The 13,529-nt window shown below is 42.6% G+C and overlaps 1 protein-coding gene across 1 annotated transcript; it reads right to left on the bottom strand.

Moving 5' to 3' along the window:
• Positions 1-5,687: 5,687 nt before the first annotated feature.
• LOC127977053 (uncharacterized) lies at positions 5,688-13,361 on the bottom strand. The gene is made up of 2 exons (XM_052581729.1): positions 10,980-13,361; positions 5,688-7,223 (listed from the first exon to the last, which is right to left on the bottom strand). Exons 1-2 carry the CDS (start codon positions 11,358-11,360, stop codon positions 6,984-6,986), a joined length of 621 nt encoding a protein of 206 aa, XP_052437689.1. The 5' UTR covers positions 11,361-13,361; the 3' UTR covers positions 5,688-6,983.
• Between the last annotated feature and the right edge of the window lie 168 nt (positions 13,362-13,529).

Below are 13,529 nucleotides of genomic sequence, written 5' to 3'. Positions count from 1 at the left end.
GCAGTGAGGTCCCGGCTGTCTTCATGAAGAGGTACCTGATGGTATGCACTTTTCAAGTCAATGGTTGAAAATGCAGATACGCCTTGCAGTAATGTCATCATCTCCTCAATGTGCGGCAATGGGTAGCTATCTACTATAACTGCCTTGTTGGGCCCTCGCAGATCCACTCACATGCGGATCCCCCCTGTTTTCTTTTGGACCACAACAATCGGAGAAACCCATGGAGAAGAGTCAATCTTTTCAATCACACCTGCATGCAAAAGTCGTTCCAGTTCCAGAGAAACAGCATCTCTCACAGAGAAAGGTAAGCGACGCAGTTTGTGTCTGACAGGAGGTACAGATTCAGAAATGTTAACCTTGTGTGTAACATTTTTTACACAGTCCATAGTAACATGCTGTGATGGAGGAGTGGAAAGGGCACAGACTTAAGCAGATTGTGGCGGCGGCAGCACAGTATGTCCATCAAATCGAAGCTGGAGTCCCTTAATCAGGTCCATGCCTAGCAAAGCCTTTCCATTGTCAACGATGAAGAAGTTTGCAGGACAGGTAAGGCCATATTTAGATACTGTAGCAGATAAACATCCTAGTATTGAAATTGGTTATTTTAAGTAAGTAACTAAATGGGCAGTAGGAGCATGTAACGGCACAATGTGAAAATGCTGCTCATACAATTGTTTTGGCAGGATGGACATTGATGAACCAGTGTCCACTGTTTCTGTAGAGACACGGGAATGGCAGCAGGTGTGGCATTTATGATCACATCACACATCAAACGTTCAGTTTCTCCAGGTAGATAGAGAATGCCGACCTCTGGTAATTAAACTGAATGCACTGAACGCATGGAGCAGAACAGCAGACTCATACGAAATGTCCAGTCTTATTGCAATTCTTACATTTAGCAGATGCAGCAGGGCAATTCTGTGCGTTTGCAAGATGCCCAGCAGAGCCACAGCGAAAGCATGTCCGAGCTGACAAAGAAGGAGCAGAAGCAGAGGGTTTTGATGAGGTACGTGCTTTGAATTTGGCCTTTGGACGTTGCCGTCCAAAAGCAGCAGTGAAATGTACAGCTTGTACTGGAGCAGGGTTGCTTGTAGCAATTGATTTTGCCTGAACATCAGCGGCTTCTAGCTGTGTGGCAATTGTAATTGCAGTCTCCAGTGTCAATTTAGATTCTTCTAATAATCTTTCACGAATGCGAGGGTTAGCAATTTTTTCAACAAGCTGGTCACGCAGCATATCGTCAAGATTGTCAGCAAATATACAAGTAGTCACCAAATCTCTCAGTGCAGCAATATATTGCAATACCGTTTCATCTATCCTCTGCACTCGTTTCCTGAAGGCATGTCATTCCACGACCACATTTCTTTTTGGAATGAAGTGCTCTTCCAAAGCTTTAATAGCATCTGCTAGATTGTCACCGGTATTAGGCAATGTATAAAACAGTCTCTGACCTTCAGTTCCGAGGCAGTGAAGGAGCAAAGCCCGTTTTCTGGCTTCTGGCCAGGAATCTCCAGTAGCATTAATGACAAGCATGTAGTTCTGAAACATCTTCAGCCATGTTACTAGTGGTATGGCAGGCACACCGGGACAAGGCAAAAAAGGACTGGGAAATGGAGCACTTACTGATGCCATCCTCAGGAAATATTGTAAAAAAAAAAAAAAAACTCCTCGTCGCCAGTTTTGTTATATCTTCATGTAGACAAGAAGTACAAGACTGTGTATTTATCTTAGCTGTTACTACACAGAGCCGTTGTTAATAGAGAAGATGCGCAAATCCACTTAATTTTCAGCGTTTTTTGGCGCATCTTCTCAGTTAACAACGGCTCTGTGTAGTAACAGCTGCTCTATGTGAAATCACGCACCTGATGAAATTAACCGCTGATTAGAGAACCGGCTTTACTGACGAGATGCACATTAACGATCGGCCGATCGTGATCGGAGCACCCCTAAGCCTGATGCACATACATAACTACTGTGTGCATGCAGCACACGAAACAAGTATATGACACACACATGTAATAACCCAGCAACACAAATATGTGACCAGTCACGGAAAGTAGGGACATAAGTCGGTTATGGGCATTTTGATTTATTCACAGATTCTGAAAGTGTAGTCTCCAAGCTTTCCAACGATGTGTAACACATGGAAATCTGATAATATTTGGAGAAGTTGTGGCCATTTGAAGGTAGGCACTCAAAAAAGCTCAAAAAGCAAATAGCCTCTGAAGATTGTGCAGTTCTCACTGCTGCAAGTGACAATGGGGCTCATTTACATCTCATTTAGATAAGCCATACCCCCTGCATAGCAACGACAGACACAACGGGAAAAATCGGACCGCATACTATTAATAATAAAGGAGAATGTGCATTGTAAATGTCAGTAATTTATCTTTTTTGACTTTTATAAAAATGATTTAGAGGCTGAAATATGTGAGTTTTATCTTTTTATAAAAAATCTTTAATCTTTCAAATGTGCCCATCATTTTTAATTTTATTATTTGAATGTTTATGTAAACAAAAAGTACATATTGATTCTAATTTTATTTGTTATTTGCTGGTTTTCTACATAAAATTTTGTGAATTGATTTCATTGTGTAGCATTAGGACTTTTTTACACTACAATGTGTAAATGGGAAGGGAGAATAGAAGATAACAAGGAGGGGCTATGAAGACCCCACCCCTAAAACAGAATGTGCTACCAAGGTTTTGGTGACATTCTGTCGGTAGTAATGCACAAACATATGAGGAGAAGCCCAGCTGGCAGCAGAGCAAATGTCCTGCAGTGACACTCCTCTGAACAAGGCCCAAGAGATGGCTAAGCCCCTTGTAGAATGAGCTCTGATATTTCCTGGGGCCTGCACTCCCTTTGATTTATATGCCAAAGATATAGCTTTCACAAGCCAATATGGACCCAGCTGGCAGCAGAGCAAATGTCCTGCAGTGACACTCCTCTGAACAAGGCCCAAGAGATGGCTAAGCCCCTTGTGGAATGAGCTCTGATATTTCCTGGGGAAAGATATAGCTTTCACAAGCCAATATGAGAGGGAGTCCCCTTGTGAGGGTGCACCCATGAAATGAAGCTGGTCGTTCTTCCGGAAAGCACTGGTCCTGGTAATATACATCTGTAACACGTGAGCAGGACACGGAGCATTCAGCCACTGATCCTCTGTGGAGGGTAAAGGTGGAGGGTGAAAAGCAGACAGCTCCAACACCTCCGAAGTGAATGCAGGGAAGGGAATGAAGGTCTTGTCCCTTTAGTCATCTGAGACATGGTCTTTACAGGGATCTGTATCTGGGGCCCATCTAGTTGTCCTTGTCTCCGCTGTCTTTTAGGGCTGTAGCGGTCCTCTCTAGGTGCCAATCCACCATCTGAGCTGGATATGTACTGGATCCATGTGACTGCAGTGACCATCTGATCTGGTTACAGACTGGATCTGATGGCTACAGTGACCTTGGAATAAGAGAGAAACAGACTAATATTAGCGTAGATGCCATTCTTTTAACAATGTAGCAAGTAAATCAGGTGTTATGGGAAGTGTTCCCAGTTCCAGTTTTACGGAAATAATGCAGCCTAAAAATCCTAAAAACAGATTTGGACATTAGAAGTGTATTAGTGTGTTATGTGTAAGCCAGGTTAAAGAGATAGGTCTTTAATCTAGATTTAAACTACAAGAGTGTGTCTGCCTCCCGAACAATGTTATGTAGGGTTTAGGCGCTAAATAGGAAAAGGATCTGCCGCCTGCAGTTGATTTTAATATTCTAAGTATTATCAAATTGACAGAGTTTTGAGAATGCAGCGGACGTGGAGGACTATAATGTAACAAGAGCTCATTCAAATACTGAGGTGCTAAACCATCAGGGCTTTATAAGTAATAAGGTAGCCATTGCAGTGTTGACAGAACCAGGCTAATATGGTCATACTTACTGGTTCTATTAAGAACTCTAGCTGTTGCATTTTGAACCACTTGGAGTTTGTTTATTAAGCGTGCAGAACAACTACCCAATAGAGCATTGCAATAATGTAACATTGAGGTGATAAAAGCATGGATTAACATTTCTGCATTTGACATTGACATTTGAGAGCATAGGTAGTAATTTACATATATTTTTGAGATGGAAAAATGCAGTTTTACAAATGCTAGAAATGTGGCTTTCTAAGGAAAGATTGCTATCAAATAGCACACCTAGGTTCCTAACTGATGACAAAGAAATGACAGAGCAGCCATCAAGTCTTAGACAGCATTCTAGGTTATTACATGCAGAGTCTTTAGGTCCTATAATTAACACCTCTGTTTTTCAGAATTTAGCAGGAAGAAATTACTTGTCATCCAGTTTTTTTTAATTGCCTATGCATTCTGTTTGTATGTTTCAACCGGCCGTGAAGAAGCATTAGCAAAACAGTGAAAGCTAATACTGTGTTTCCTGATTATATCTCCCAAGGGTAACATTTAAAGAGTGAAGAGTAACACCCTAGTTGTGAGCCTTGAGGTACTCCATAATGCAATTGTGATTGATATTATATCTCTTCATTCACTGCTATGAATTGATGGCGGTCAAGTATGATTTTAACCATGCTATTGCACATCCATTAATGCCATCAAAGTTTTCTAGTTTATGCAAAAAAAATGTTGTGGTCAATAGTGTTTAACGCAGTGCTAAGATCCAATAGCACTAATAGAGAGATACAACCAGGATCAGATGATAAGAGCAGGTCATTTGTAACTGAGAGCAGTCTCAGTGTTATGAAATCTGACTGGAAATCCTCACAGATACCATTTTTCTTATGAGAAACCTTATCTCCACTAGGAGAGAATTTAATGCACGAAGTATGAACCGAGAGTGCATTTAGTTCACTGTCATGTTAAGCTGATGCCAAGGCCAAGAGAAAAGCCATCCTGAAGCACAGCAGCTTCAGGGAAATACTTCCCAGGGGCTCAAAAGGCTATTGAGACAGAGCCTTCAGCACCATGGAGAGATCCCATTCAGGAATAGTGCTCCTGATGCCTTGCAAAGAATGACGAGCACCCTTCATAAATCTGCAGGTTAAAGGATGAAGTCCAACAGTTGTGCCCTCAAAACCCACATGAAAGGCAGAAATAGCCACCAGGTAAACCTTGAGTGGAAAAAGACCTGCCTTTATCGATAAGGCCTTGTAAGAAACACAAAACATCAGAAACTGACCACATCCATCACACCACCCTTCAAACACCGGCAACTTACAACAATATAAGGACTGTATAGAGATGGCCCAGACATTCAGCATAGTAGCAACCACATGAGGGGGAAGCCTTAGTGCTTTTAAGTTTGTCCTCTCACGGGCCAGGCCCAGAGATCCATCCTGGTGATAAATCTCCCTGTTCTCTTGAGACAGTAGGTGCTTTGGGGCATCTGAATGAGAGATAAGCCCTTCTCTCTCAAACTGGCCAGTGTGGGGATTATCAGGCACAGGGAAGGAAAAGCATACAGCAGCTCTTTGGGCCCTGAGGGGCCCGTCCACATCCTTTAGCAAGAAGAACATAGGACAATGACTGTTTTCACACAATCTACAGTTGCCTGTCCAAATCTCATCCATATCAAGCCCACTTTCTGAGGGTGGAGGCATCAGTCTCCGTGGATTGGGTTTCCCCTGTCGTGGCAAAATTTAAATCAACTCTCATCAGCATAAGAGACAGACTCATTCTCAGGTATAATTAAAAAGAAAGCTTTTATTCTTTGAAGACAGACAGTCATACAGCAACACTGAGTTCCTGCAGAGTGAAACCGACCCCGGAAGAGGGCAGTCCTCCACCTTATATACCTCTGCTCTTCCAAGGTTACACAGTTTCAGCAGCTGTAAATTTCCACACAAAACAAGGAACACTCTCTATGGGCTGTTTCTCACACATTTAGGACTTAGGTGACCCCCTCAGGTCATCCTCAGACATCGTCCCCCCACTATATGGCCCAATGACCCCCTCAGGTCATTCTCAGACATCTGTTTTCCCCCCCAGGTGTCACCTTTCTGAACCCACACAGTAAAGAAAAGAAAACACATGCTTATATAGGTATACAGAAGCAATGTTAAATGAATTTTTCCACCACAATTTCCCCCTCTTTATCATTCATTGATCAATAAAACATAAAAATTAATTACTACTTGTTCTATTTTCACTACACACTTAGCATTTTGCTTGCTCTGGCCGCCAGGCTAAACGAGTAAGTCACTGCTACTGCATTCCTGACATTTAGTCAGACCCTCAGTCACGTCACAGATACAAACACAATCCAAAATCAAAATTTCACACTCAGAAATACAAACATGATTCAAAATAAAGGAAACTTAAGGCATTTCATCACATTTATACTCTTCATCCCTGATTTTAGCATAAATGATCACCCTCTTAAGTTTGTAAAAGAATTTAGAAAATATACTAAGGCTTTTAATATAGGGACAGACCCTATTTCAAGCAAGCAAACAGTATAGAGTCAGATAGGCCTGAACATTTCTTACTTCAAAGAAAAAAAATCTCATAAATCTCATGCATTTAACACATTTTACTGTAGCTTCCACTACTGTTTGTCCCTTCATCAGTAGTTTTCTCCCCACTCAAATCCATGATAGCGTCTTCATTGTACACAGTCCTTTGAACCATTTAATGTGAAACACTCAACTTCTCCAGTCTCTGTACTGAGCTGGATATCAACTAAAAAAAATACATGGTAGACATAATAGCAGCAAAAATCATTTAGCAGCATTATGTGTACGTTCAGGCTCTTTTACGGCCATTCTCATGTGAGTAATGATATTGATAACGTTGTCACTGTAGTCTGGAATATGAAAACAACATGATGTACCCAACTATGATGCTCATAGTTATCTTTTCACTTGCGCGCAGACTACTTTCGATGCTGTTTTTCAGTCTTAACCTAGCTCTTCCCGCTGATAAGAACGCTTGATGTTTAGGCTGGATTCTGGCCTTGTTGACATGTGTGTCTCCAGATCCTTACTCCCTCAGCTCCTCTTCCTCAGATACAGGTGGGACCTTTCTGCAGTGGCTAGCCTGGATCCACATTGCTCTCTCTGCTCCCTTCACAGCCGTGTGAGTGGTCAGAAGCACCTGGAACGGTCCCAGCCACCTTTTCGCCTTCCAGCTCTTTCTCCTCAGATCTCGTACCACCACGAAATCCCCTGGTTTCAGGTTGTGCAATGGTGTTTCAGCAACCTTCTCCTGAGCAGCTTTCACCTGAACACAGACATTAGACAACAGAGAAGACATTTCCTTGCAATAACTCAACATGTCATGCTCACACACCTGTAGATGGTAGCTGTTGTTTACCCACTTTCAATACTCACAAATGGTGTGTTGCCAAAGAGAATTTCAAAAGAGCTCAGGTTTACTCTGGATCGATTTCTCATTCTCATGTACATGAAAACGATTGGGAGCACCTTAACCCATGTGAGTCCAGTTTTCTCACAACACTTAGCCAATTAGATTTTTATTGCCCCTACACAAAATGTGTTTCATTGCCCGAACTGCTTTTTCGTGGAATTTCCCCATCTCGGGACTATTTCAGTCAGCAGAGCCCTTACTACTGCTGCTGTATCCTGTTTGGACATTGGGCAGACCTCTACCCATTTGGACCACATGTCCACAAATACCAAACCATTTTCCCTTCCCTTCACATGGGAACAGTTCAATGAAATCCATCTGTGCTGTCTGGGATACCTGAGACATTGCTATGCCTCTTGCCACATTATTACAATGACAAATCTTTTTCAAAAAATTTCTGCATAAATTTTTTAACCCTTTTGTAAACCACAATTCTTTAATTTGCATAATCATTCCCCCTTTCGATGCGTGGTCTTTCCCATGCATCGACTTAGCATAGTGAGGAAAGAAGTGTTTAGGTAAACAAGGCTTGCCATCTCTGCTCATCCATACTTCATTCACCACTTCACAGCCACACTGTTTCCATTTCTCTCTCTCCTGTCCTGTCGCAAATGTCTGCATGCCCTGTAAAGATGAAGAAATGTCAGGGTTATTTTCAGATAACAAAGTTCACTCTGATGATTTTGTTTGCTGAGATCCCGCAGCCTTCGACGCTACATCTGCTCTGACGTTTCCTGTAGATACAGAATCTTTGTTATAAGTATGCGCTGCACATTTACAAATCGCTATCTTTTCTGGCAGCAAAATAGCATCTAGCAAATCTGCCACGAGGGGTGCATTTAATATTGGTCGCCCATCTTACTTTAAAAACTTTATGTGTTTTCACAGCGCACCAAAATCACGAGTAACCCCAAATGCATAGCGTGAATCTGTGTAAATTGTTACGCATTTACCCGTCATTAGTTTACATGCTTCTGTTAATGCCAAAAGCTTAGCTGCTTGTGCTGAATAATTTGGTGGCAATGAGCCAAAGGCCACAATGTCAAATTCAGTTATCTCATAACCAACCTTATTCAGGCCTGTTTGTGGATCTTTAAAAGCTGAGCCATCCACAAACAGGACATTTTCACAATTTTCGAGTGGCACGTCAGACAGGTCTGGACGTGGCGTACACACTTGTTCAAGTGCTGTTAAACAACAATGATGCTTTTCCCCATCCTCTTCTGTTGGAAGGAGAGTAGCAGCATTTAAGGGTGTGCATCACTTAACAGTGATGTTAGTCATATCAAGCAGAATAGTATGATATCTTAAACATCGAGCTGTTGATAGTGTGATGTTTTCTATTCCTGCAAAATCATGGACACTGCGTGAGACACCATCAATGTCAAATCAGAGTAACCTACGAATTCTCTAGAAGCCATCACGGCCTTCTCAGCAGCTGCCACGACCCTCAGACAGTGTGGCTGGCCTGCTGCAACTGGGTCCAGTTTGCTGGAAAAATGTGCCACAGGTCTCAGTTTGTCTCCATGATGCTGCAACAATAAAGAAGTCATAAATACATTTTTCTCATCAACCATCTGAACAAAGGGTTTATTTGGGGCCTGCAAGCCCAGAGCTGGCGCAACAGACAGCTGAACTTTCATGCTCAGAAATGCCTCTTCCACTTTCTCTGTCCACTCAATCCTGTCATATTAATTCAGCCCCTTCCCTCTCAGGGTCCTCAGAGGCAGCTCAAAAATTGTATAATTTGGAATAGATGTTCTACATTAGGAACACATCCCCCAAAATTAAGCATTTGTTTCTTTGTTATTTACTGGTTTTGGGACTTTTCTTGTAGCTTTAACCCCTTTTTCAGACAGTGATTTGCTACTCGGTGTTATTACATGCCCCAGGAATGTATTCTGTTGTTTTACAAACTGCAGTTTTGTCAGGCTGACTTTATGGCCCTCCTGGGCCAGATGCTTCAGGACAGTCACAGTGTCAGTTTACACATTTAAGCTCATCAAGAGCACACAAGCAAAGATCATCCACATACTGTAACAAAGCTGTACCTGCTGTCAGGGTCAAAGCTTCCAAACTCCTTCTTAGGGCTTCGTTGTAACCTTTACCCTCAAATTCAAATGCAAATCAGAATTGGCTGTCTTTATCAACTGGCACACCAAAAAAAGCATTTGCCAAATCTACTACTGAGAAGAATGTTGCACCTTGTGGTATTTGTGACGAAATTGTGTATGGATTTGGTATTGATGGAGCTCTTTGCCTGTCAGCAGCGTTCATCGCCTGTAAATCTTGTACAAATCGCCATTCTGTGGGCTGACCCACATCCCTTATCTTTTTTACAGGAATCATTGCATGGCACCATTATTCCCTCTGTTAATAGTGACTCAAACACTGGTTTTATACCAAGAATTGCCTCTTGTTTTAGAGGGTATTGACGTTGACATGGTCTGTAATCAGATTTTGGGGTGACCACAACTGGTTCACATCCTTTAATCAAACCCAAATCATATTTGTGTTTTGCCCATCACTCTGATGGCACTTCTGCTAATGCTGGATGTATATCTGAAGGCAAAAATAACTGTCATGCAATGATCCCCCCTCTGACTTTTGTCAATGGGTACCACAACTCTCTCTGTTTCAATGTCATGCTTGCACTCAGTCATAAACACTCCCAGACCCTCACTGTGTTTCACCCTCTCCCCTATCTGTCTCCAGTCTTTGGCATAAACACAGTTTTTCACAAACAAGTCTAATCTGGGCCCTGTCTGGCTCCTGTCCTTGGAAAGTAATAAGTGAGGCACAGTGTCTTCTGCCATTAGGTAAAACTGAAGCTGTTTCTCTGTCAAGCAAACTGAAACTGCACACACATTTTCTGTCCAAAATATTTTCTCAAAATGTAAGGTTTCTCCTTCTTCCTCCCTCAAACCTTTTTCATACTGGTCATCTTGTTGTACTACAACATGTGACATGCAATGCAATTTGTCAGGCAACATGATTTCTCTATCAAATGGTTTTGTTCTATCTTTTAGCCAGTTCACACATCATTCCAGCCCAATCAGAATTTATGATGTGCCATTCATATGCCCATTTTGGTTCTGTTTACAGACAACAAATCCGCTCTTTCTTTACCCCTCGGACACCCCCAAGTGTCTGCAATCAGTGTCAAATTTAGTTTACACAACAAATCTCTCCCCATCAAAGGCACTGGACATGCAGGCGTATAGATAAAAGCATGCCTCAGGACCTAAACCCCGTTTTGTTTCACAATTCAGAAGCACTGTGAACCTTTCACAAATTACGTGCCCTGATGCAGAAATTGACTCATTGCAAATCACATGGCTATATATATATATATATATATATATATATATATATATATATATATATATATATATTATATATATCAATCAATATCCCCTCTACTAGCATAGGATATTTAGGCATTTTCATAAGCTTCACTCTTAAACATAATAGCACATTTGTCAGGATGGTTTTCAACAGAATCAGACATACACGAAGGAAAGCAAGCTTTTTCTTCGTTGCAGAGAGCAGAAAGTACATCAGTGTATGTGTATGTGTTTGTGGTTAGAAAATGTTCACTTCCCTGACTTGTGACTGTTGGTTGCTCGCCCGGGACCCCTCCTCTCTGCTCTCCGTCTCCCTCGCTTCAGTCTGCCTGTTGATTTCGCCGGTTCTCCGGGCAATCCTTCGCCCAATGACCGTCCTTTTTGCACAGTCTCCATCTGGTGCACCTGAATGTCTTATGTTCATCAGTCTCGCAGATCCAACAACCCCATCTTTTAGAGTTTCCTTCAGTTTTGTTCGGATATCTTCCTCCTCCTCTTTTCCATCTTCCCCATTTCGATTGCTGGTTTCGCTGCGCAGAATAGCCCCCCGGCTTCGACACGGTTTGCACAAACGCCAGCTGCCACTCTCTGTTGGTCTTGGCTTTAACTGTTTCCTTCTTCGCCGTCTGCATCTCCTCTGCATGCAAAGCGTGTGCTAAAACAGCAGATAGCCGTCCACTTTTCCATTCACAGTGCCCTCTCCGGCAGTCCTCTTTTTGCAGCTTTCCACTCACTTCATGCCTGCTCGTAGCCCCCAGTTTCACTGCCAGCAGCCTCCTCAGTTCATGCACGGTAGGGCTGAATTCTTGGCAGAAGGTGACTAATTCGGTAGAAAATTTATCACCTGCTTCGTCAGGGCTCGGCAAGTGAGCCATCGCTTCCTTCATGTCCGTTATAGTCCATGGTCTAAAGACCATAACAGGCCCGTCAGGACCTGAAACTTCAATCATTGGAGCTGTAATACTCACATTTTCTTCTTTCACTGGCTGTCTCGTCTTTCTTTTCTTTGTCGGGGGTGCTCTGCGCACTATTTCCTCTTCTATTTCCTCGTTGGGGATTTCAGGAATGATTACTGGGTCTTCTGCTGTTTCTTGTCTCCATTCTGGATCTGGCCACGGTGCTGTTGGTCTTCTCGGTGGAGAGCAGTCGAGATCGGGGTCCATTTTCGCGGCTTGCACCTCGGTCACCGGGAAATGTGTGTATGGCGGAGGTACATGTTTAGAAACACAAACATCAGAGTGGTTAGTAGGTCTATGTGAGGCATTTACACTTTTTTGCATTCTTCAACTTTCTTTACCTCCTTCCTACTTGCTAATTTTTTCTGCATTGTTCTCCTTTCTCTCCTATCTGCTTCCACCATCCAACAATTCACAGTTCGTTCACATTTCTCACACATGTGTCTCGCACAACAACCTTTCTGTCCCTCGCTTCCCTCTTCTACTGATTCCTTCACAGCTTTTAATTTCTTAACACTCAGCGTTCCCTCTTTTGGAAAACCATGGTATTTAATTAATTTCCCCACATCTTGCATGCATTTTTGGCCATACACTTTTTTCATTTGCCTAAACACCGGTGTATCATATTCAGCGAGCTTGCTCTGAGACTTTCCCATATTTGTTGGTTTCCTTCTCTGTGGAGACCTTTTCCTTTTTGGCGCGCCTATAATCTGTCAGACGTCTCCAACAGATCTGACTTTCCTTTGCCCAAGTCGGGAGAGCTACTACTCGCACAGTTTCACTTCCCCTCTCAGAAATATGTTAACCGCTCGAGCGTGATCTCAGCTTATCGCTTCAAAATATCTGGATCGCTATGATCTCAATTTCTAACTCAATTTACGATCACGCCAGGTTGCAGCAGTTTCAATTCCCCTTAGAAATTTATTAACTGTGCCGCAGTATCCTCACAATCCGAATCCCCTAGATTGTGTTTCCCACAGAGAAGGACCCACCGCTATGGTTCGTCCCTTTTCTAATTTATTTTCCAATCCTTATTTCTAAAAACCCAAAATTTTAGAATACCATGAACTGTCTCTTACCCGAGAGCTCTGTTGCCACTCCGGTTCTTTTTTGTTTCCAGTGGTGTCTTCTCCGGGCCTCGGCGGTCAGTCCCTTTCTCCCTCAAATCTAATCGGGGTTAGGGCTGAACTTCTATAGTTCAGGATGATCAGTCACCGTCCGCTCACAGGTCCAAAAGACACATCCAAGGAATCCCACTTCTGACACCAAATTGTCGTGGCAAAATTTAAATCAACTCTCATCAGCATAAGAGACAGACTCATTCTCAGGTATAATTAAAAAGAAAGCTTTTATTCTTTGCAAAGAAGGTCAGACAGTCATACAGCAACACTGAGTTCCTGCAGAGTGAAACCGACCCCGGAAGAGGGCAGTCCTCCACCTTATATACTTCTGCTCTTCCAAGGTTACACAGTTTCAGCAGCTGTAAATTTCCACACAAAACAAGGAACACTCTCTATGGGCTGTTTCTCACACATTTAGGACTTAGGTGACCCCCTCAGGTCATCCTCAGACATCGTCCCCCCACTATATGGCCCAATGACCCCCTCAGGTCATTCTCAGACATCTGTTTTCCCCCCCAGGTGTCACCCTTCTGAACCCACACAGTAAAGAAAAGAAAACACATGCTTATATAGGTATACAGAAGCAATGTTAAATGAATTTTTCCACCACACCCCTCAATAGAATGTCTGTGCCTCTGTCCTTCATGTGCTTAGCACAAGCGGGAAGGAGAGGGAGAAACTTTGTAATGAGGCATTTTGTAATGCCAGCCATTTGATATTTAGACAGATTTGGGT

The sequence above is a fragment of the Carassius gibelio genome, chromosome B18 (assembly GCF_023724105.1).
Source record: "Carassius gibelio isolate Cgi1373 ecotype wild population from Czech Republic chromosome B18, carGib1.2-hapl.c, whole genome shotgun sequence".
Lineage (NCBI taxonomy): Eukaryota > Metazoa > Chordata > Actinopteri > Cypriniformes > Cyprinidae > Carassius > Carassius gibelio.
Note: the sequence above shows the minus strand (reverse complement) of the source record. Positions and strands in the feature narration are given on the sequence as shown.

What these genes read in the sequence shown, in the direction of transcription:
- LOC127977053 (XM_052581729.1), bottom strand. Translation starts at nt 11,360, where the DNA reads ATGCAGAGGAGATGCAGACGGCGAAGAAGGAAACAGTTAAAGCCAAGA. An exon ending in CGAGCAACCAACAGTCACAA is followed by an intron (nt 7,224 to 10,979) that starts GTCAGGGAAGTG and finishes GTCTGTGTTCAG; the next exon opens with GTGAAAGCTGCTCAGGAGAA.